General features: G+C 42.5%; 1 protein-coding gene across 1 annotated transcript in view; it reads left to right on the forward strand.

The window, feature by feature from the left end:
• The window catches only part of LOC139574797 (protocadherin Fat 2-like), a 74,810-nt gene that overhangs the window by 43,376 nt on the left and 6,862 nt on the right, over window positions 1-24,572 (forward strand). Inside the window, exons 16-23 of the mRNA XM_071399681.1 lie at window positions 1,585-1,818; window positions 4,024-4,413; window positions 9,498-9,709; window positions 10,112-10,249; window positions 10,444-10,587; window positions 16,193-16,390; window positions 16,586-17,426; window positions 18,931-19,088. Coding sequence (XP_071255782.1) covers window positions 1,585-1,818; window positions 4,024-4,413; window positions 9,498-9,709; window positions 10,112-10,249; window positions 10,444-10,587; window positions 16,193-16,390; window positions 16,586-17,426; window positions 18,931-19,088 — 2,315 coding nt within the window. The remainder of the gene's footprint in view (window positions 1-1,584; window positions 1,819-4,023; window positions 4,414-9,497; window positions 9,710-10,111; window positions 10,250-10,443; window positions 10,588-16,192; window positions 16,391-16,585; window positions 17,427-18,930; window positions 19,089-24,572) is intronic.

A 24,572-nucleotide genomic window follows, 5' to 3' on the forward strand; every position in this document is an offset into this window, starting at 1 on the left:
GATATACATCTCAGTGTTTTTCTCCACCATTTTGATATACATCTCAGTGTTTTTCCCCACCATTTTAATATATATCTCAGTGTTTTTCCCCACCATTTTGATATACATCTCAGTGTTTTCCCCCACCATTTTGATATACATCTCAGTGTTTTTCCCCACCATTTTGATATACATCTCAGTGTTTTCCCCCACCATTTTGATATACATCTCAGTGTTTTTCTCCACCATTTTGATATACATGTACATCTCAGTTTTTTTCCCCGACCATTGTGATATAGAGTACCAGTCAAAAGTTTGGATACACCTACTCATTCATCATTCATGTTCTACATTGTAGAATAATAGTGAAGACATCAAACTATGGAAAAACACATATGGAATCATGTAGTAACCAAAAATTGTTAAACAAATCAAAATCTATTTTATTTTTTAGATTCTTCAAAGTAGCCATGCTTTGCCTTGATGACAGCTTTGCACACTCTTGGCATTCTCTCATCCAGCTTCACCTGGAATCCTTTTCGAACAGTCTTGAAGGAGGTCACACATATGCTGAGCACTTGTGAGCTCCTTTTTCTTCACTCTGTGGTCCATCTCATCCCAAACCATCTCAATTGGGTTGAGGTTGGGTGATTGTAGAGGCCAGGTCATCTGACGCAGCACTCCATCACTCTCCTTCTTGGTCAAATAGCCCTTACACAGCCTGGAGGTGTGTTGGGTCATTGTCCTGTTGAAAAATAAATGATAGTCCCACTAAGTGCAAACCAGATGGGATGGCTTATCGCTGCAGAAGGCTGTGGTAGCCATGCTGGTTGTGTGCCTTGAATTCCAAATAAATCAGACACAGTGTCACCAGCAAAGCACCTCCACACCATCACACCTCCTCCTCCATGCTTCACGGTGGGAACCACACATGCGGAGATCATCCGTTCACCTACTCTGCATCTCACAAAGACACGGCGGTTGGAACCAAAAATCTCAAATTTGGACTCATCAGACTAAAGGACAGATTTCCACCGGTCTAATGTCCATTGCTCGTGTTTCTTGGCCCAAGCAAGTCTCTTCTTATTATTGGTGTCCTTTAGTAGTGGTTTCATTGCAGCAATTCGACCACGAAGGCCAGATTCACAGAGTCTCCTCTGAACAGTTGATGTTGACATATGTCTGTTGGAGCTCTGTGAAGCATTTATTTGTGCTGCAATCGGAGGTGCAGTTAACTCTAATGAACTTTGAAGAATCTTCAATAGAAAATATATTTAGATTTGTTTAACACTTTTTTGGTTACTACATGATTCCATATGTGTTATTTCATAGTTTTGATGTCTTCACTATTATTCTACAATGTAGAACATAGTAGAAATAAAGAAAAACCCTTGAATAAGTATGCGTGTCCTAACTTTTGACTGGTACTGTACATCTCAGTCATTTTTCCCATCACCAACAGTCAGTTTTCATCTATACTTAGACTATATCTATCCATCTATATATTGTATGTGTGGCCCTCTGCTCCACTAGGAGATGGACTTAGAGGGAATAAGTTATCTATAATATGTTCATCTAATTATCTGTTCTTCTTATCTGTGACAGGGGAGTTGTTCACCCTGGCCCAGTTGGACCGGGAGAAGGTGATGGAGTATGATCTAGTAGTTAAAGCCACGGACGGCGGAGGTCGCTCCTGCCAGGCAGACATCTTACTCATGATCCAGGATGTGAATGACAACCCTCCCAAGTTCTCCAACAACCACTATGAAGTCACCGTGTTCGACAACACCACTGTCAGGACACCCATCGCTGTCATCTACGCCAAAGACCCTGACACTGGTAAGTTATATTATTGATATAAAATGAAAAGTGTAAACATTCTGAGGGAGAGTCTGAAGGGGCTTTGCTGATCTAGTTATTATATTTCATGTGCTAAAATCTATAGAATCAGAATGACTAGAATGGACATTTGCATTCTGAGGTATGGTTTGAGGGGCTTTGTCTGATCTAGTAATTATATTTCTATGGTAGAATCTAAATATCCCCTTTATGTAGCAGAGGCTCTACTCCTATATACGTCCCCAGGTCATAACATAGAGACTGTATAATATTTCATGGCCCTAAACCCCGCCCTCTCTGTGGATATAACCAACGGGGCTGCAGGTTATGAGTCAACAAGCGCATCACTAATTTATGCATATTTAATTTGGATGGTTCCCTTTAAAGATCTAGGCATCTGGATTGACGAAAAGCTATCTTTCAAAAAAGATGTTGATAAGTTGATTATTAAGAAATTAAGAATTCAAATAGTCTTATTCTATAAGAACAGGTCCTGTCTTTTGTTAAATAGCAGTAAAACAAATAATTCAGTCAACATTTCTGATGGATTTAGACAATGGCAATATTGTCTATATGAATGCAGCAGCCAATACACTGAAGTCATTGGATGTAGTTTACCACAGTGCACTCCGCTTTGTTATGGGTATCAGGCTCAGGACACATCGCATGCATTCTGTATCAGAAACTGGCCCTCTCTGAAGTCTCGTAGAGCGATGCATTGCGCTCTTTTTTTGTCTAAAAAAGCCCTCTTGCATAAACTTCTGCCATACCGTACCTCATCGTTCACCTTCAGACGTTTAAGTTACCAGACCTGGGATCAGGGATGGATAAACCTGGAGAACCCTTCAATATCTACTGAGTTAGGGAAATCAGTTCCGACCATGCAGTAATATCTAACAAGTAATATAGCCTAACAATTTCACAAGAACTACCTTATACACACAAGTGTAAAGGAATGAATACGAATATGTACAGAAAAATATATGAATGAGTGATGCCCGAACGGCATAGGCAAGATGCAGTAGATGGTATAGAGTACAGTATATACATATGAGATGAGTAATGTGGGGTATGAAAACATTATATAAAGTGGCATTGTTTAAAGTGGCTAGGGATACATTACATCCAGATGGCAAGATGCAGTAGATGGTATAGAGAACAGTATATACGTATGAGATGAGTAATGTATGGTATGTAAGCATTATATAAAGTGGCTAGTGATAGCATTATATAAAGTGGCTGTTCAGCAGTCTGATGGCCTTGAGATAGAAGCTGTTTTCAGTCTCTCGGTCCCAGCTTTGATGCACCTGTACTGACATCACAATACCCCATAATGACATCACAATACCCCATAATGACAAAGAAAAAAAATGTTTTGTAGAAACTGGAAATATCACATATACAGTATATAAGAATTCAGAGCCTTCACTAATTTCTTTCTCTGGGAATTGTCTGGGTGGTTCCAACATTCTTCTATTTAAGAATGATGGAGGCCACTGTGTTCTTTGGGACCTTCAATGCTGAAGAAATGTTTTGGTACCCTTCCCCAGATCTTTGCCTCAGAGCTCAATGATTCCTTTGACCTCATGGCTTGGTTTTTGCTCTGACATGCACTGTCAACTGTGGGACCTCATATATTATATATATATATATGAGAGAGAGAGAGAGAGAGAGAGAGAGACTTTCTCCTTTACTGTGATAAATATTCCTCACCAAGAGATTCATTATTCACAGAAATGACTACATTTATTCCAAATTTGAACTTATTAAACTCAGAGGAAAAACTAAAAATACTCATGGGCGAAGGAGCAATGGCTCCTCTTGCAGCCAAATATGTATTTGCCTGCCATAGCCTGAGGGACACTGAATAATAACATCTGCATAGTAAGCAGTAACTTACTTATTATGACTGTTATTGTTATTACTATTGCAATTGCACCTTGCATATTGTTTTGATAAGGCCATTAACTCGTATATTAAGTTACTACCTACTGGTGGGATTAGCATACTTTGGAAGAAACCTGAACTCATGGTGCTAAACCAACCAACCAGACTGACAAATCCTATTTTCTCCTCCGGCAGATATGAACTCTGAGGTGAAATACCATAGAGATAATAGTAGCTAGATAGTGTCCTGTCTCTATATGAAATAGTCTCTGCTCAGAACAACCAGACGGACTCCTATTCTCTCCTCTCCTTCTGCAGGTATAAACTCTGAGGTGAAGTATTCTCTACTCGAGGACAACAGCGTCCACTTCTCATTAGAAGAGTTCTCCGGTATCCTGCGCCTGGAGAGGTCGCTGGCCGAAAACACCCGGTCGACCTTTGAACTCAAGGTTAAAGCCACCGACAGGGGGCTTCCCCGACAACTGTACTCCATTGCCACAGTTACGGTGCATGTTGTCGACCTGAGCAACTACAAGCCGGTATTCTTAAGCCAGGAGTACTTCGCCCAGATCCCAGAATCCACCCTGGTAGGGTCAGAGGTCATCAGCGTCTCTGCCCTCACTAGAGACGGGACCGAGACGGAATCCATCATCTACTCCATCGTCTCTGGCAACGAGGGGGGAAGGTTCTACCTGCACCCAGCAACTGGTAAGGTTCTGTTCCGTCACTTTCAGGAGTTCCATGGGTTATTAAGGTTCTGTAAGATTCCATAATGTTCCATAAAGTTTATTTGAGTTTATTTGGGCAAATTAATATATTTATGAAGCACAATCATTTTGAATCCCACATCAGCAAGTAAAAAGTGGCAGAAGGCAGAGAAGCCCACTTATAAGGTTGATGGAAAACTAAAGGGTACAGCAAATACCTATTCACCTGGTTATGTTGCTGACTGCAATATAGTGCCATTTCTTTAATGTTTTGGCAGAGTTAGAAGGTCTGCTTTCTATTTGACACTCAGAAGTCAGACATCAGAGCAGTATTGCACAGCGAGGCAGAGAAATGATTGAATGTATATTGTCACTGCTGGTGCACTTTTGATAGATTTTGTAAAGGTCCTGTTGATACAGTACCGGTCAAAAGTTTTAGAACATCGACTCATTCCAGGGTTTTTCTTTATTTTTTACTATTTCCTCCATTGTAGAATAATAGTGAAGACATCACAACTATGAAATAACACATATGGAATCATGTAGTAACCAGAAAAGTGTTAAACAAATCCAAATATATTTTATATTTGAGATTCTTCAAAGTAGCCATCCTTTGCCTTGATGACAACCTTGCACACGCTTGGCATTCTCTCAACCAGCTTCATGAGGCAGTCACCTGGAATGCATTTCAATTAACAGGTGTGCCTTCTTAACAGTTAATTTGTGGAATTTCTTTCCTTCTTAATGCGTTTGAGCCAATCAATTGTGTTGTGACAAGGTAGGGGTGGTATACAGAAGATAACCCTATTTGGTAAAAGACCAAGTCCATATTATGGCAAGAACAGCTCAAATAAGCAAAAAGAACCAACAGTCCATTATTACTTTAAGACATGAAGGTCAGTCAATATGGAACATTTCAAGAACTTTGAATGTTTCTTCAAGTGCAGTCGCAAAAACCATCAAGAGCTATGATAAACCTGGCTCTCATGAGGACGGCCACAGGATTGGAACACCCAGACTTACCTCTGCTGCAGAGGATAAGTTTATTAGAGTTACCAGCCTCAGAAATTGCAGCCCAAATAAATGCTTCACAGAGTTCAAGTAACAGACACATCTCAACATCAACTGTTCAGAGGAGACTGTGTGAATCAGGCCTTCATGGTCGAATTGCTTCAAAGAAACCACTACTAAAGGACACCAATAATAAGAAGAGACTTGCTTGGGCCAAGAAACACGAGCAATGGACATTAGACCGGTGGAAATTTGTCCTTTGGTCTGGAGTCCAAATTGGAGATTTTTGGTTTCAATCGGTGTGTCTTTGTGAGACACGGTGTGGGTGAACGGATTATCCCTGCATGTGTATTTCCCACCATGAAGCATGGAGGAAGAGGTGTTATGGTGTGGGGGTGATTTGCTATTGACACTGTGTGATTTATTTAGAATTCAAGGCACACTTAACCAGCATGGCTACCACAGCATTCTGCAGCGATACGCCATCCCAACTGATTTGGGCTTAGTGGGACTATCATTTCTTTTTCAACAGGTCAATGACCCAACACACCTCCAGGCTGTGTAAGGGCTATTTGACCAATAAGGAGAGTGATGGAGTGCTGCATCAGATGACTTGGCCTCCACAATCCCCTGAACTCAACCAAATTGAGATGGTTTGAAATGAGTCGGACCGCAGAGTGAAGGAAAAGCAGCCAACAAGTGCTCAGCATATGTGGGAACTCCTTCAAAACTGTTGGAAAAGCATTCCAGGTGAAGCTGGTTGAGAGAATGCCAAGAGTGTGCAAAGCTGTAATTAAAAATAAAATTCAATAGATTTTGATTTTTTTAACACTTTTTTGGTTACTACATGATTCCGTATGTGTTATTTAATAGTTCTACAATGTAGAAAATAGTAAAAAATTAAGAAAAACCCTTGAATGAGTAGGTGTTCTAAAACATTTGACCGGTAGTGTAAGCTGTACAGCAATCAGCCACTCTGGATAAGTATACATTAGTCAGTACTGTATTATACTGCCTGGTCTTATATACTGTACTTTGTGACATCACCACAAACGCAGGGAGTTTCTTTTCACCCTGATTTCTCTTGGTGTTCCTTCATTACAAATCCTCCCTTCTTTGATAAACCGTAGCAGGGCAGGAGTCTCATAGAGGTTGTTTGGATTGAGCCAAACCAATGTCTGTATTAGTTGTTAAACCATTCAATAGCCGGGCTTGTCAGCAACTTAATCCACTCGTGTGTAGTTCCATCCCAGGAGTAATCATCCCACCACACAGCTGTTTTGTTACCATTGTGTCAAAGTCAGGAAGTCGTTTTTTTAGTTATGTATAATATGTTTTATCAATGGAGTCAGACTTGGAAGCTTAATGTTATGTATTATATGTTGTATCAATGGAGACAGACGTGGAAGCTTAATGTTATGTATAATATGTTTTATCAATGGAGACAGACGTGGAAGCTTAATGTTATGTATTATATGTTGTATCAATGGAGTCAGACGTGGAAGCTTAATGTTATGTATTATATGTTGTATCAATGGAGACAGACGTGGAAGCTTAATGTTATGTATTATATGTTGTATCAATGGAGTCAGACGTGGAAGCTTAATGTTATTTTCTTTGGTCTCGGCTAGTCACATGAAAGAGAAAGTTTAGAGGACTGAATGAGTTTAAATGTGTTATTCTCTTTGTTGTCTTTGTTCAGAGCAGAGCCCTGCAGTATAACGCAGTACATTGGGTATAACGCAGTTTAACGCAGTACATTGGGTTGTTTTCTTTAGTTTGTCTAACTTCAGTTATTTTTCTCTTTTCTCATTGGAACATCAGAGAAAAGCAGGTGCCACTTCCAATTGCATATTTACTAGCTCAGTTCCAACATGAGTTCAGGGTTGAAATCAAACAATTCAGGAAGTAAACTGAAATTCCAATTCCATTATTCTCAATGACTTCTCAATAAACTGAAAAAGGAGAAGCTATTTTTGGATATTAAATTCAAATCACTTGTCAAATTGGTGTCAAAAGTACATTTTTGTTGCATGTTAGTTTATCCTTAACCCTTTTCCTAACATTAACTACCTCAACAAACAGACAAGGTGAGGGTCTAGAAGTCTTCAACTACCTCAACAAACAGAGAATTGTACCTGTGTGATATTATTGCACATGTTGAAACCTGGTGGGTATTTTAAAGGAATGCAGGTGGCGGTTATGACTCTTGTTATGTTGTTATCTTGTCTTATATTAATGAAGTGTGTAAACTAGACTGGCAGATGGCCCAGGAATCCAGGAACGCTCTCTCTCCCCCATTTACAGGTGTCTGTTTCTGCAGCTGAGAGATAGAGAGATGGAGGAAGTGAGAGAGAAAGAGAGGGGATGAGAGAAAAAGAGAGAGAAATAGTGAGAGGGGGGTGGGAGGGAGTATGAGAGAGAAAGAGTGAGGGGGTGAGAGAAGAAGAGAGAGGGGGGGGGGGGTAGGAGGGAGTTTGACAGAGACAACAATGAAATGACAATAATTAACGGCAGAAAATTCTCTGGTGTTTGTTTCCAAGTCTGTTTCATATCAGTCATTTTCACATCAGCCTGTCGGCTGAATACGAGAGCAGTGACAGGTTTCCACCAGGGTACAGAACACCAATAGATAGACTGTGGTGCGTAAATCCAATGTACTGTACTGCTGCACTCTGTGGCTTTTCTAACCATAGCTACAGTAAGGGATGTTCAGATAACGTGAGACAAGCCAGATGTAGAATATTTCTAAAATCACAATCCATACCCAATATTACGGCAAACACCTTCCTGCTACGGACATCCTTGTACCTAAACTTAACCAATAAAATATATTTCTGATCTTGAGGCAGAGCTGTCCTTGGAACAAGATAGAAAGGACAACTCCAATCTGCTCAAGACATGTCCTTATCTCTACATCCTGGTACTGTAGTTAAATTGGGCTGGAACAGATGTATATTTTACAATCCCCATTTCTCTACATCCTGGTACTGTAGTTAAATTGGGCTGGAACAGATGTATATTTTACAATCCCCATTTCTCTACATCCTGGTACTGTAGTTAAATTGGGCTGGAACGGATGTATATTTTACAATCCCCATTTCTCTACATCCTGGTACTGTAGTTAAATTGGGCTGGAACAGATGTATATTTTACAATCCCCATTTCTCTACATCCTGGTACTGTAGTTAAATTGGGCTGGAACAGATGTATATTTTACAATCCCCATTTCTCTACATCCTGGTACTGTAGTTAAATTGGGCTGGAACAGATGTATATTTTACAATCCCCATTTCTCTACATCCTGGTACTGTAGTTAAATTGGGCTGGAACAGATGTATATTTTACAATCCCCATTTCTCTACATCCTGGTACTGTAGTTAAATTGGGCTGGAACAGATGTATATTTTACAATCCCCATTTCTCTACATCCTGGTACTGTAGTTAAATTGGGCTGGAACAGATGTATATTTTACAATCCCCATTTCTCTACATCCTGGTACTGTAGTTAAATTGGGCTGGAACAGATGTATATTTTACAATCCCCATTTCTCTACATCCTGGTACTGTAGTTAAATTGGGCTGGAACAGATGTATATTTTACAATCCCCATTTCTCTACATCCTGGTACTGTAGTTAAATTGGGCTGGAACATGTGTATATTTTACAATCCCCATTTCTCTACATCCTGGTACTGTAGTTAAATTGGGCTGGAACATGTGTATATTTTACAATCCCCATTTCTCTACATCCTGGTACTATTAACAGGTAGAACCCGACACCTGTTTGACTGCATTTATGTTTTTGGGAAACAGAACAAAGACAATCAGATAGCGCTGACAAAAACACATCAGTGTTCTGTTTTTAATAAAAGAGCACCGCAACATGGTGTTGAATATGTTGTTGCTGTGGTCATCTTTGGAAAATGCTGTAATTTTTCCTATTTTTTAATGAAGGCTGAGAACATATACTCAAAACCCACATCTGTCAACCCAGGACTGTGTTAGTGTGTACAAGACCAAGTTAACACAGCGGTCAGTTAAATTAATACAGTTTGTGTTGTGTGTTTTTAAGGTGTTCTGGCTGTGAATGGTTCTTTAGACTTTGAGCTGTGTCATGAATACTACCTGTCATTGGAGGGGACGAGAGGCAAGTCGACTCTGAGCGACATCACCATGGTGATTATCAACGTCACAGATGTCAATGACAACACGCCCGTGTTCGGACAGGGAGACTACAGAGCTGACATCTCAGAGGACCTGTCGCCTGGCGATGTGGTGATGCAGGTAGTTTTCACTCTCAACCGTCAACTGTCAACTGTCAACTGTGACTTTAGAAACCAGTTATTGTAATACACCATTCAATGTGTTCAATGACAAGTCATTTCCCTGAGGGGACTAATCAAGTTGTTTTGAATTTGGCATTTGGACAGACACACATCTAAGTACTTAGAGAAAATGGCAGTTTGGTTGAGCTAATAATGATCAGACTGATATTCTTCCAAGCAGCTCAGTTCAATGAGGCTTACTGTTCCCTCTTCTCACCCCCTTATCTCTTATCTCTTCACTCCGCCCTTATCTCTTATCTCTTCACTCCGCCCTTATCTCTTCCTCTTCCCTTATCTCTTATCTCTTCTCTCTCCCGCTTCTGCTGCTTCTCCCCCTTTCCCCTCCTTCCCCCACTCCAAGGTGACAGCCATCGACCTGGATGGGCCGTTGAACAACCTCGTCCACTACTCCATCTCCAGTGGAGACCCTCAGGGGCAGTTCAGCATCGACCCTCGCAGTGGAGAGATCATAGTCAGGGCCACGCTGGACAGAGAGGAGGTGAGGGGGGTTTAGTTTGGGCTTTTATATGGGCAAGGAATCACCTGGAATAAAGTTGAAAAACTGCTCAGAACAGGTTTCCCTGGAGATGCACTGGTGAAGCCCTTTGCTCTCCTAGGAGCTAAGAGAAAGAAGTCAAGGAAGTAGTAGAACACTGATATCCTGTATGTAACTGGTCTCTCTTCCTGTCCCAGATCACGCACTACTCTCTGACGGTCCAAGCAGCTGATGAGGGAGACCCTCCTCTGTCTACCGCGGTCCAAGTGACCTTGACCGTGTCCGATGTCAACGACAACCCACCTGTCTTCTCCCAGATTAAACACAACCTGGTCCTTCAGGTACCAACACAGGCCCTTACACACTAACGCACACACACACACGCACACGTGCACACGCACACGCACACACACACTGTTTCCCTCACTCTCCCTCTACACAATCAGCACCCTAACAGCTGGCTATCCTCAGCTGCCTCTATACACCAGGAGTGGAATGATCGAGAGCTGAAGAACCAATCAGGCGTGTGCTGTGACTTTTGGCTAATTCATATTCAAGATAATTTATTGATGAATTACTTGAATAATTAACGTATCTAGTTTATTTAATTTGGTTATCCTATCCAAATGAATCTAAAAGGGGCACCATTAAGGGTTTTGACATAGACAGACCCTTGAATGAACTCTATCAGGAGTTATCATTAACTGTTATACCATTCTATATCAACAATAGTCTTAATCAACAGTCAATTTACTATGTTCTCATTCTGGAACCTCGTCAAGTTCTGGAACCTCGTCAAGTTCTGGAACCTCGTCAAGTTCTGGAACCTCAAGAACCCAATGAACTCAATTCCACAAATAATGAATTCAAGGTTTTATTTACTTGACTAAATAATGAGGTCATTAGCAGATACAATACAGTTATTGAGACTCCACAGGTCAATATAAATTAACTTCCGTACTCAACTCAGGCAAATACAATATTATATTCACAAGACTTTGAGGATGAGATGGTCTTATCAATTGAAAGAGAAAATATGAGAGGGCTACTTCCTCCACATCTGCTTTCACAACCGTGAAACTATAGAGCTTCACCAACCAGGAATAGACAATGGGCTAGGCTATCAGTTATCTCAGTCCAGAGGGTAGGAGTACTTCACAGCCGAAGGACTCTCTCCCTCCTGCTCTCTCTCTGTCTCTCTGTCTCTCTGTCTGTCTGTCTGTCTGTCTGTCTGTCTGTCTGTCTGTCTGTCTGTCTGTCTGTCTGTCTGTCTGTCTGTCTGTCTGTGTCTCTGTCTGTCTGTCTCTGTCTCTGTCTCTGTCTCTGTCTCTGTCTCTGTCTCTGTCTCTGTCTCTGTCTCTCTCTTTGTCTCTGTCTCTGTCTCTGTCTCTCTCTTTGTCTCTCTCTCTTTGTCTCTCTCTCTTTGTCTCTGTCTCTTTGTCTCTGTCTCTTTGTCTCTGTCTCTTTGTCTCTCTCTTTGTCTCTCTCTCTTTGTCTCTCTCTCTTTGTCTCTCTCTCTTTGTCTCTTTGTCTCTCTCTCTTTGTCTCTCTCTCTTTGTCTCTTTGTCTCTCTCTCTTTGTCTCTCTCTCTTTGTCTCTTTGTCTCTCTCTCTTTGTCTCTCTCTCTTTGTCTCTCTCTCTCTTTGTCTCTCTCTCTTTGTCTCTCTCTCTTTGTCTCTCTCTCTCTTTGTCTCTCTCTCTCTTTGTCTGTCTCTCTCTCTCTTTGTCTCTCTGTCTCTCTCTCTCTTTGTCTCTCTGTCTCTCTCTCTCTTTGTCTCTCTGTCTCTCTCTCTTTGTCTCTCTGTCTCTCTCTCTCTTTGTCTCTCTGTCTCTCTCTCTCTTTGTCTCTCTGTCTCTCTCTCTCTTTGTCTCTCTGTCTCTCTCTCTCTTTGTCTCTCTGTCTCTCTCTCTCTTTGTCTCTCTGTCTCTCTCTCTCTTTGTCTCTCTGTCTCTCTCTCTCTTTGTCTCTCTGTCTCTCTCTCTCTTTGTCTCTCTGTCTCTCTCTCTCTTTGTCTCTCTGTCTCTCTCTCTCTTTGTCTCTCTGTCTCTCTCTCTCTTTGTCTCTCTGTCTCTCTCTCTCTTTGTCTCTCTGTCTCTCTCTCTCTTTGTCTCTCTGTCTCTCTCTCTCTTTGTCTCTCTGTCTCTCTCTCTCTCTTGTCTCTCTGTCTCTCTCTCTCTTTGTCTCTCTGTCTCTCTCTCTCTTTGTCTCTCTGTCTCTCTCTCTCTTTGTCTCTCTGTCTCTCTCTCTCTTTGTCTCTCTGTCTCTCTGTCTCTCTGTCTCTCTGTCTCTCTCTCTCTTTGTCTCTCTGTCTCTCTCTCTCTTTGTCTCTCTGTCTCTCTCTCTCTTTGTCTCTCTGTCTCTCTCTCTCTTTGTCTCTCTGTCTCTCTCTCTCTTTGTCTCTCTGTCTCTCTCTCTCTTTGTCTCTCTGTCTCTCTCTCTCTTTGTCTCTCTGTCTCTCTCTCTGTCTCTCTGCTCTCTCTGTCTCTCTGTCTCTCTCTCTCTTTGTCTCTCTGTCTCTCTCTCTCTTTGTCTCTCTGTCTCTCTCTCTTTGTCTCTCTGTCTCTCTCTCTCTTTGTCTCTCTGTCTCTCTCTCTCTTTGTCTCTCTGTCTCTCTCTCTCTTTGTCTCTCTGTCTCTCTCTCTCTTTGTCTCTCTGTCTCTCTCTCTCTTTGTCTCTCTCTCTCTTTGTCTCTCTCTCTCTTTGTCTCTCTCTCTCTTTGTCTCTCTCTCTCTTTGTCTCTCTCTCTCTTTGTCTCTCTCTCTCTTTGTCTCTCTCTCTCTTTGTCTCTCTCTCTCTTTGTCTCTCTCTCTCTTTGTCTCTCTCTCTCTTTGTCTCTCTCTCTCTTTGTCTCTCTGTCTCTCTCTCTCTTTGTCTCTCTGTCTCTCTCTCTCTTTGTCTCTCTGTCTCTCTCTCTCTTTGTCTCTCTGTCTCTCTCTCTCTTTGTCTCTCTGTCTCTCTCTCTCTTTGTCTCTCTGTCTCTCTCTCTCTTTGTCTCTCTGTCTCTCTCTCTCTTTGTCTCTCTGTCTCTCTCTCTCTTTGTCTCTCTGTCTCTCTGTCTCTTTGTCTCTTTGTCTCTCTGTCTCTTTGTCTCTCTGTCTCTCTCTCTCTTTGTCTCTCTGTCTCTCTCTCTCTTTGTCTCTCTGTCTCTCTCTCTCTTTGTCTCTCTGTCTCTCTCTCTCTTTGTCTCTCTCTCTCTCTTTGTCTCTCTGTCTCTCTCTCTCTTTGTCTCTCTGTCTCTCTCTCTCTTTGTCTCTCTGTCTCTCTGTCTCTCTCTCTCTTTGTCTCTCTGTCTCTCTCTCTCTTTGTCTCTCTGTCTCTCTCTCTCTTTGTCTCTCTGTCTCTCTCTCTCTTTGTCTCTCTGTCTCTCTCTCTCTTTGTCTCTCTGTCTCTCTCTCTCTTTGTCTCTCTGTCTCTCTCTCTCTTTGTCTCTCTGTCTCTCTCTCTCTTTGTCTCTCTGTCTCTCTCTCTCTTTGTCTCTCTGTCTCTCTCTTTCTTTGTCTCTCTGTCTCTCTCTCTCTTTGTCTCTCTGTCTCTCTCTCTCTTTGTCTCTCTGTCTCTCTCTCTCTTTGTCTCTCTGTCTCTCTCTCTCTTTGTCTCTCTCTCTCTTTGTCTCTCTCTCTCTTTGTCTCTCTCTCTCTTTGTCTCTCTCTCTCTTTGTCTCTCTCTCTCTTTGTCTCTCTCTCTCTTTGTCTCTCTCTCTCTTTGTCTCTCTGTCTCTCTGTCTCTCTGTCTCTCTCATGTTTCAAGTTATATCAACATGTCATGAGTCTTTCAGTTTGATATATTGTTAGGAAAATGTGTTCAAATGTCCTTGCACCATTTTCCTTTGTCACAAAGAGTATAATTCCTGACTCTTCTCCCTTGCAATAGAAATCTCTTGTTGCTCAAAAGCTTGGCTGGTTGTTTCCCCAGTAACACATGCAGATCATAAGACGGTCTGCTGACTTGCCGAAGGCGTCTCCTGACTAAGGTTGAATATTTTCCCGGTATTTTACAAATGTCCATCACGAGAACAAATCACTTTTCTCCTGGGTAACCCGGTATTTCCGACCAAAACCAGAAGTGTCATCATTAAAAAAAGACTATAAAGCATATAAATATGTCTGGATTTGATTTGATTAGAGCTTTGATCAGCATGAAAATTCCAACCTGATGCTACCTGACCCTTGATGAGACATATATCAAATACATTTCATGAGCCCAAGCCCAAAAAAGCCCAAATACAAAACATAGCCTATATGATAAAGGCTACTGCACATTAAGCACGACAGAAAAACATAAAAACCCATAGATGTAGCTAGCTATATGCTATCTTGGGTAAATAAATGAAACTAGCTCCAGTAGGCTAATCTTTTTGAGTGTGAACTGTATTACTGTACTGTATTGTATAATACTGTATTATATGGACTGGAATTACGCACATCGTTTAAACCATGAAAAAGCAGAATAGAACATGTGATTCTGGTGCAGCACATGCGGACTATAAAGTTACATGTATAGGCTAGCGAATTGTATTTTAATATTGAAATATAATAGGGCCTATTTGTGTATAATTAGTAGGCTGACGCATATATAACTTTCATAATATTTCCTGTAATGTTATTAGCCTCCCTCCTCTTTCTCTCTCTATTGTTGCTTCATTCCTTCCATCGCTTTCAACAGTTAAATGAAATACGTTTTGTTGTCCTCATCATCATCATTCTGATGACATTCTTGAACGATAGAATTAGATGCGGAAATCTTTCCATCCCCAATCACTTCTATTGGTTCTGGTGTATTTAACATTCAGCAAAAAAAGTGCTTGCCTACCTCTTCGAATAGTTTATTGGTATAAGAAATGCTATAAAAAAATAAATGTCCAGCAAGCTATTCTAGTCTAGCTTTTCCTGCACGGCTCCAAGAGCTAAGGAGCGGTTTTTAAAGAGAGGCCTGCGGAGCACAGGCGCTTACGTATTGCGCAAGAGACAGAGGCTATGAGTTTGAAGATTATGATGCATAACCCCATATTAATGAGCTAAATACAAGGCTAATACTGCATTGAATTGATTCCCTGAAAGAGGTAGGCTAGGACATCTATATATGGTCTGTACTGTATATCAATCTAGAACATTTCAAATACGACAATTGAATTCACATTTACTGTCGTCAGTGAGCCCAGGACTTCCGTGGGAACATCTCATCCCAGAGACTGCAACGGTGTCAGATGCAAATGTACATCCATCCATCCGGACAACGCCATATTGAATTATCACGTCACCCATCTCTGCCAACAGGGCACTCTGTTTCAGTGACCTGTTCCAGCAGTCCCAGCTGAAATGGAATGACCTGAGGAGAAAAGGGGGATACCTAGTCAGTTGCATAACTGAATGCATTCAACTGAAATGTGTCTTCCGCATTTAAATTTAACCCATCCCATCTGAATCAGAGAGGTGCGGGGGGGGGGGGGGGGCTGCCATAATCAACATCAACATCCACATCTTCGGCGCCCAGCGGGTTAACTGCCTTGCTCAGGGGCAGAACGACCGATTTTTACCTTGTCAGCTCTGGGATTCGATCCAGCAATCTTTTGGTTACTGGCCCAACGCTCTAACCCCTAGGCTACCTAGAAGGCTAGGCTACCTGAAACCTGTGCTTGTTCTGCCAAATTGTAACACATTGATGTGAGCTCATCTGCTTTCATGTGCCGAATACAACAGGTGTAGACGAGCTCATACCAGCACTCAGTCAAGCACTGTAACATTCATTCCAGGTGGAAACTTCTGGCACTTACTGGAAACTTTTGACATTTTTCAAGATAAGATTCACGATCAGCACGTTTTTGCAATGTAGTAAAATCATTAGGGGTCTGTCTTGTTTTAGGCCCTTGTGGAACGAGGTGTCATGGAAGGCTTGACCTAGTTTCCATGAGTACATAACTAACGACGGTACCGTATGTTCCTTGTCAGGAGAGCGAGGCCATCGGTAGCAGTATCCTCCAGCTGGTGGTCACAGACAGAGACACCCCTCACAATGGACCTCCCTTCACTTTCCTCATCGTGTCTGGGAACGAGGACCGCCGCTTCCACGTAGACCAGGGAGGTCTGTTGTCCATCTCTGCCCCTCTGAAGAAGAAGATCAAGCCACAGCACCTACTGAAAATACAGGTAACGAATATTCCTGTAATAAAACGGATCCCTACAGGCAAAACATATTTACCTGCTTGTAATCTGTTTATCTGACGTCTATACATGCCCACTGGTTATTTGGGATGTCGAAATGGAGTATAACTTTATACCTACATAGTACTAGGAGATACTGACATTTTATAATGTGTGTTTCTATTCATGTCCTTACCTCAGGTGACAGACAGCGGACACCCTCCTCTCTCCTCCATCTGCGTGGTAAAGATCAACGTCACTGAGCAGAGCAAGTACCCTCCTTCTGTGATGCCCCTGGAAGTCTTCATCACCACCACAGGAGACACTTTCTCCAACCGAGTCATAGGCAAGCTCCATGCCTCCGACCAGGACCTGCACGACATCCTAAACTACAAGCTGGTCTCGGAGTCTCCAGGTGGGGGAGACCCAGGGCCGAGCTCAGGCCCCTCTGGAGGCCTCTCAAGGTTCTCTGTGGATCTGGTGGATGGGAAGATCTGGGCCGATGAAGACCTGAAACCTGGTCTCTACTCCCTCAATGTCAGCGTCTCCGATGGGAAGTTCAGCGTGTGGGCCGGGGTGAAGGTCCATGTGTGGAAACCCACCCAGCAGGCACTGGACGCTGGGCTCACTCTGCAGATGGCTGGGCTTTCCCCGGAGGAGTTCTTGGGGGACCACTGGAGAGGCCTCCAGAGGAGCCTCAGCACGGCCCTGGGTATAGCCAGGCAAGACCTCCACCTGGTGAGCCTACAGCAGCAACCCAACTCCCTGGTCCTGGAGGTTCTGCTGCTATGGAGGCCGCATGGTGGAAATGTAGAACAGTTACCAACCAACCGGCTAGCAGGGATCATCGCTAACATAGAAGACTCATTGGGACTGAGTGTTCTCAAGGTGCATCATAATGGGTGTCTAGGGACAGAATGCCCTCCTAGAGGATGCAGGAACTCAGTCCAGATGAGAGGGGAGAGGCTGAGCCACTACGCCACAGCCAGGGCCGGCTTCATCACCCCACAACACACCTGGGAAAGTGTCTGCCCCTGCAACGGTAGGTGTAACTGAGGTGGTTTGGTAGCTAGACAAGGTTACTTATCAAGCTTGTATGAGATGTGCCTGAGACGTGAAGAATTGCATTAGCTCGCTAAGTCAAATCAAATCAAATTAATTTATAAAGCCCTTTGTACATCAGCTGATATCTCAAAGTGCTGTACAGAAACCCAGCCTAAAACCCCAAACAGCAAGCAATGCAGGTGTAGAAGCACGGTGGCTAGGAAAAACTCCCTAGAAAGGCCAAAACCTAGGAAGAAACCTAGAGAGGAACCAGGCTATGAGGGGTGGCCAGTCCTCTTCTGGCTGTGCCGGGTGGAGATTATAACAGATCATGGCCAAGATGTTCAAATGTTCATAAATGACCAGCATGGTCAAATAATAATAATCACAGTAGTTGTCGAGGGTGCAGCACCTCAGGAGTAAATGTCAGTTGGCTTTTCATAGCCGATCATTAAGAGTATCTCTATCGCTCCTGCTGTCTCTAGAGAGTTAAAAACAGCAGGTCTGGGACAGGTAGCACGTCCGGTGAACAGGTCAGGGTTCCATAGCCGCAGGCAGAACAGTTGAGACTGGAGCAGCAGCACGGCCAGGTGGACTGGGGACAGCAAGGAGTCATCATGTCAGGTCGTCCTGAGGCATGGTCCTAGGGCTCAGGTCCTCCGAGAGAAAGAAAGAGAGAAAGAGAGAATTAGAGAGAGCATACTTAAATTCACACAGGACACCGGATAAGACAGGACAAGTACTCCAGATATAACAAACTGACCCTAGCCCCCCGACACATAAACTAATGCAGCATAAATACTGGAGGCTGAGACAGGAGGGGTCAGGAGACACTGTGGCTCCATCCGATGATACCCCCGGACAGGGCCAAATCAATGCCTAGGCTTTGGATTACTTGGCTAACGTGTACTTTGACCACACAGTAGACCTGGGATTGAACCCTATCAGTCAAATAGTCTCCCACCTCTCTATGATCACAGTAGTAGCCTGAAGTCACCCCCTTCATGATCCGACTCACTTCACATTCCTATGGGGATTAGCTGGGTGCAGCTGAGAGTTAGGGGCCTCCAGGATAGTGCTAGTGATTATCTGCTTGTTGTGGGTCTTCTTAGTTACTGTTGTCCGCCTGGCAGAAATATTTAGTGGAGTTATTCCGTTGAGGTTATCACCTCTTTAGTTAGACTGTTTTGGCTAAACCCAAAGCCTCAACAAACCAAATATCTCTAGGAAAGCGATGTGGAAGATCTGAGGCTGAAACAAAATACATGAGGGGATTTTTATTTTTTTATTTGTATGAACTTTGAAATATTCCTACATGAAAGTCTGTTTGATCAAGCAGATTTCATTATGACAACACATTTGAGTGACTATTCCTAATTTGACGGACAGATAGTCATCCAAAATGTGTGTTTTGTAAATATTAGTCCTACATGTTAATTAGACATGTTCTTGATGAAATCATACAAATCGCATTTAACATTTGCCCCATTTTTCAACTTCAGAGTCTGCTGTGAGTTTTGACGGGACGGGCTATCTGAAATACCTGTATCAGACTGTAGCGGAGGAGAATCAGAACTTCCGTCTCTCTCTTCGCATCAAGACCTTCCAGCAACAAGGCGTTGTCATGAATACCAATGCAACCAACTGGGGGAGCTTGAAGGTATTGTAAAGCTCACATGCATTCATTATTATCAGAGATGAAAAAACACACAGCGTTATTTGCTTTTGCAGTCTCTCGTAGATCAATTCAATCAGTTCAATTTGATTTACAGCCCATTTTACATCATTGCTTTAAGGTATCATTTATTGCACTACATTATTATCAGAGATCATAAAAGCAACATATTCCTTTTCCTTGGCAGTCCCCCCACTGTAGCAGACATTCTAAATGCCCCATTCTAAATGCCCTATTCTAAATGCCCTATTCTAAATGCCCGATTCTAAATGCCCTATTCTAAATGCCCTATTCTAAATGCCCCATTCTAAATGCCCCATTCTAAATGCCCTATTCTAAATGCCCTATTCTAAATGCCTGATTCTAAATGCCTGATTCTAAATGCCCCATTCTAAATGCCCCATTCTAAATGGCCCTATTCTAAGTGCCCTATTCTAAATGCCTGATTGCATATCAGAGGGCTGAGTTTATCCGGAAGAGAACATTTCCGTGTGGATTCCAGGCTCAATCATACTGGTCTCTTATCATATTATTTACTCTGCTGGCTTTGTCTGTGTCAGTTGATCAATGGGACTTTTAACTGATCCAACCACGTTGTGGTGAGGACTGTCTCTATCTTCATGTCCCCGTTTCCATCAGTTCTTTCATAGCCTGGTCCCAGATCTGTGTGCTGCCTTGACAAACTCAATACTCTGAGTTGAAAAAAAAAAAAAAGAAGGACCATCACATCCTTCAGACACTTCTGGAATTGAAATTTAGTTCAAGACTGGGGGGGGGGCACCTCTACGGGATCGGTGTGTGTGTTCTTGTTAATCTAACTGCACTGTCCAATTTACAGTAGCTATTACAGTGAAATAATATTGAAGAATATATAAAGAATGCTATTGTTTGAGGAGAGTGCACAGTTATGAACTTGAAAATGTATTAATAAACCAATTAGGCACATTTGGGCTGTCTCGATACAAAACTTTGAACCAAAATGGTTCATTGGATCAGTCTAAAACATTGCACATACACTGCTGCCATCTAGTGGCCAAAATCTAAATTGCGCCTGGGCTGGACTAATACACTAGGGCCTTTCTCTTGCATTTCAAAGATGATGGTACAACAACAAAAAAACAACAAAAAAAAACGTTTTTTTCTTTGTATTATCTTTTACCAGATCTAATGTGTTATATTCTCCCACATTCGTTTCAAATTTCCACAAACTCCAAAGTGCTTCCTGCTTCAGGTCCTGAGCTACAGGCAGTTAGATTTAGGTATGTCATTTTAGACAAAAACATTTTTTAAAGGGGCGGATCCTTGGTTTAAGAGTTGGCAAGACATCCCAGAAACAGATTTGGTACGTAGGATAATTGTTGCTGGGGTTTGGAATGTTGAACTAGAGTGGGCTTAGTGCTGACGTAGGTTTACCACATAAAGTTTAAAGGGAATATGAAATGATTGTCTATTTTGATGAGATGGATAAAGAGTCCTCAGTGCTCAGATGAAACTTCTTGACCTGCACTGGAAATACACGCATGCAACATCTCCCAGTGGATTTCTCTTCATTTGTGTGACACTGAATACACGTAATAGATTGAATATTCAATTTGTTCACGTTTCAAACATCAAAAGTAGTATTCACTTTTTCCATTCTTAGGCCTCTGGGTTTTACATTCTTAGGCCTCTGGGTTTTCCATTCTTAGGCCTACCTCTGGGTTTTCCATTCTTAGGCCTACCTCTGGGTTTTACATTCTTAGGCCTACCTCTGGGTTTTCCATTCTTAGGCCTACCTCTGGGTTTTCCATTCTTAGGCCTACCTCTGGGTTTTCCATTCTTAGGCCTACCTCTGGGTTTTACATTCTTAGGCCTACCTCTGGGTTTTACATTCTTAGGCCTACCTCTGGGTTTTACATTCCTGGCACATGAGTTCCTTTTATTGTAAGAAAATTGCTTCAAATGGATTTGAAAACATGGATATCCAAGAGTTGACTTTTCTTTTCAGTTTCTTTCCTCCCCCCTTTTACTTCACAGCGGCTTCGTCAGAAGATATTACACAATTGATGTGTTTCCCTTGAGAGTTAGGCTTCACCGCAACAAATTCTTATCAATTCCCAAATCTCATCAATATTCTGACCCAAAAGAAAAACGGGAGAAGCAGTCACATCCATCCTTTAGAAACTTCTGGAATGGAAATTCAGTTTAGGACCTACTCACCCATCACCGGCAAAATGTTTTTCATGTATTCCTCATCTTTTAACTAAATTACCTTTTGAAGTAGAAATGATTTAGCCCATTTGAACAAAAGCGCCCGTGACAAGCCTGTGGAGAAAGAAGAAAAGGTGACTTGTCGGTTAAAACCACTGTAGCCTTTAACAGCTTAGCTCTATTATTATCAAGGAGAAGCATGCTAGAGAAGGAGAAGGAGAAGCATGCTAGAGAAGGAGAAGGAGAAGCATGCTAGAGAAGGAGAAGGAGAAGCATGCTAGAAAGACACTGTAAAGAAGCAGATAGTCTTTAATGCTACTAGTCACAGTGGCTGTACAGGACACCTTCTGATCATAAACATCTCCCGCACCTCCAGGGCCCATACGGCTCCGGTCAACAGTAGTGCACTACCTTTTACCAGGGCCCTATGGGGTAGTGCACTACCTTTTACCAGGGCCCTATGGGGTAGTGCACTACCTTTTACCAGGGCCCTATGGGGTAGTGCACTACCTTTTACCAGGGCCCTATGGGGTAGTGCACTACCTTTTACCAGGGCCCTATGGGGTAGTGCACTACTGTTGACCGGAGCCCTATGGGGCCTGGAGGTGGGCTAGCTCCCCGCGGGACACTACCCCATAGGGCTCTGGTAAAAAGAAGTGCACTACCCCATAGGGCTCTGGTAAAAAGAAGTGCACTACCCCATAGGGCTCTGGTAAAAAGAAGTGCACTACCCCATAGGGCTCTGGTAAAAAGAAGTGCACTACCCCATAGGGCTCTGGTAAAAAGAAGTGCACTACCCCATAGGGCCCTGGTAAAAAGTAGTGCACTAAATAGGGAATAGGGTTCCATTTGGGATGCAGATGGTATACACACTGAACACAGTAATTAGATTTTCCCTAACTGGAGTTGATTCACATCAGGTCCGTCTGGTAGAGTCTGTACGTCAGGCAGTCTGAGCTGTTTGAAGTATCGAAGCTCCTCTCACCAAAAGAAACAGAGGGAAGTGGATCCTTTTATTCCCACGTTAGCTCCCTACTGAAGCATCAGCTGAATCAATGTATTCACTAACGGCAGGTGCGATGTTTAACTTTCATGCCGTGTAGATTTACATCATGGTAAACAAGTACTTTGATTTTCTCCACTTGTATCGTTTAGCGTAAACTCTAGTGTGTTTATTTAAATATATATATATATATTTAATCTTTACTTAACTAAGCAAGTCAGTTAAGAACAAATTCTTAGACCAGAGAGTGAGAGGTATATTTAACATTAAGATCTGTCCTGTGTGGCTTTGGGTTGGTACCAGAGCTGGGTAAAATACATATGTAAAATTACTTTCAAAAACTTCGCTGCAATCTTTTTTCCCGGTAGACCAACAACTGAACCAATGGAAAAGTCACAAAAGCAAAGCTAACTCTGAGATAAATCAAGCACTTCTCAAATACATGTACAGTGTAACTGTTTGACATTTGTTGTCCTGTTTGACTCAGGACAGGCCTGCTTGGTACAGGGTTACATTAGCGTGGTGAGTCACTCAATACTGTAGCAGAATCAGCGGGTGTGACATTTGACAGTTTGACACTACTGTACAATCCACTTGCTCAAGTAGAGGACATTTCATTGCTGGGATAAGTTCTTTCCTCTTCTGGCACACAGCTTCAGGATAGTCCTCTTTAACTAAGATGTACGTTCCTCTCAAATTCTTGTCTCTTACCAGAACAGTTATCTTACAGAACTGATGTCCTCTCTCAATGACTTACAGATTGCTCTCATCTTGCTGTTCTTCTGTTTAAACTTATCAAGCTGACCCTGGGAGAACTGTTCTTCAGGTCCTGGACCTCTCTAGTCACACTGTCCATTCCTTTATTAGTTGACTCCACCAGTATTTGGACAAAACACTTGAAGCTATTTTCTTGTTGTTGTAACAACTGTTTGTAGAACTCTTTTTTGTTTGTTTGAAAGATCCTTCATCTGTGATAAAAAGACACCACTGTCCTCAATGGTATTCCCGCCGTCTTTGGTCTTTGTTATGGTAGCAACGTAGGCTACGCTGTTCCGCCAGACGGAAACAGCAACAAACAGCAGGGATTCAAACAGTCACACTCCAGAGACAGTCTGTGGTACTAGCCTCAAGAGCTGTGGGCTGTGTACAAGTTGCTAAGGAAACCTGGCTAGCTTGATAGCTAGCTAAAGTTAGTTAGAAGCTAGGCTAGCATCTGTGCCAACGAGGGAACAATGAGCTACTTCTCTGGAGCGAAATAGACCTGCTATTGTTCCTTGTAATACAGTGATCTTCCCACACCTTAATGTGATGTTAAATATTGACAATGTTTTTTGACAATGCATGCCACCGGAACTGTTGGAGATAATGTTGGATTGGAACAGCTGAGATGGTGATAATGTTGGGTTGGAATAAGCTGAGCTGGTGATAATGTTGGGTTGGAACAGCTGAGATGGTGATAATGTTGGGTTGGAACAGCTGAGATGGTGATAATGTTGGGTTGGAACAGCTGAGATGGTGATAATGTTGGGTTGGAATAAGCTGAGATGGTGATAATGTTGGGTTGGAACAGCTGAGATGGTGATAATGTTAGGTTGGAACAGCTGAGATGGTGATAATGTTAGGTTGGAATAAGCTGAGATGGGGATAATGTTGGGTTGGAATAAGCTGAGCTGGTGATAATGTTGGGTTGGAACAGCTGAGATGGTGATAATGTCAGGTTGTAACAGCTGAGATGGGGATAATGTTGGGTTGGAATAAGCTGAGATGGTGATAATGTTGGGTTGGAACAGCTGAGATGGTGATAATGTTAGGTTGGAACAGCTGAGATGGTGATAATGTTAGGTTGGAACAGCTGAGATGGTGATAATGTTAGGTTGGAACAGCTGAGATGGTGATATTGTTGGGTTGGAACAGCTGAGATGGTGATAATGTCGATTTGGAACAGCTGAGATGGTGATAATGTTGGGTTGGAACAGCTGAGATGGTGATATTGTTGGGTTGGAACAGCTGAGATGGTGATAATGTCGATTTGGAACAGCTGAGATGGTGATAATGTCGATTTGGAACAGCTGAGATGGTGATAATGTTGGGTTGGAACAGCTGAGATGGTGAGAATGTTTGGTTGGAACAGCTGAGATGGTGATAATGTTGGGTTTGAACAGCTGAGATGGTGATAATGTCGGGTTGGAACAGCTGAGATGGTGATAATGTCGGGTTGGAACAGCTGAGATGGTGATAATGTCAGGTTGGAACAGCTGAGATGGTGATAATGTTGG

The sequence above is a fragment of the Salvelinus alpinus genome, chromosome 4, assembly GCF_045679555.1.
Source record: "Salvelinus alpinus chromosome 4, SLU_Salpinus.1, whole genome shotgun sequence".
NCBI lineage: Eukaryota > Metazoa > Chordata > Actinopteri > Salmoniformes > Salmonidae > Salvelinus > Salvelinus alpinus.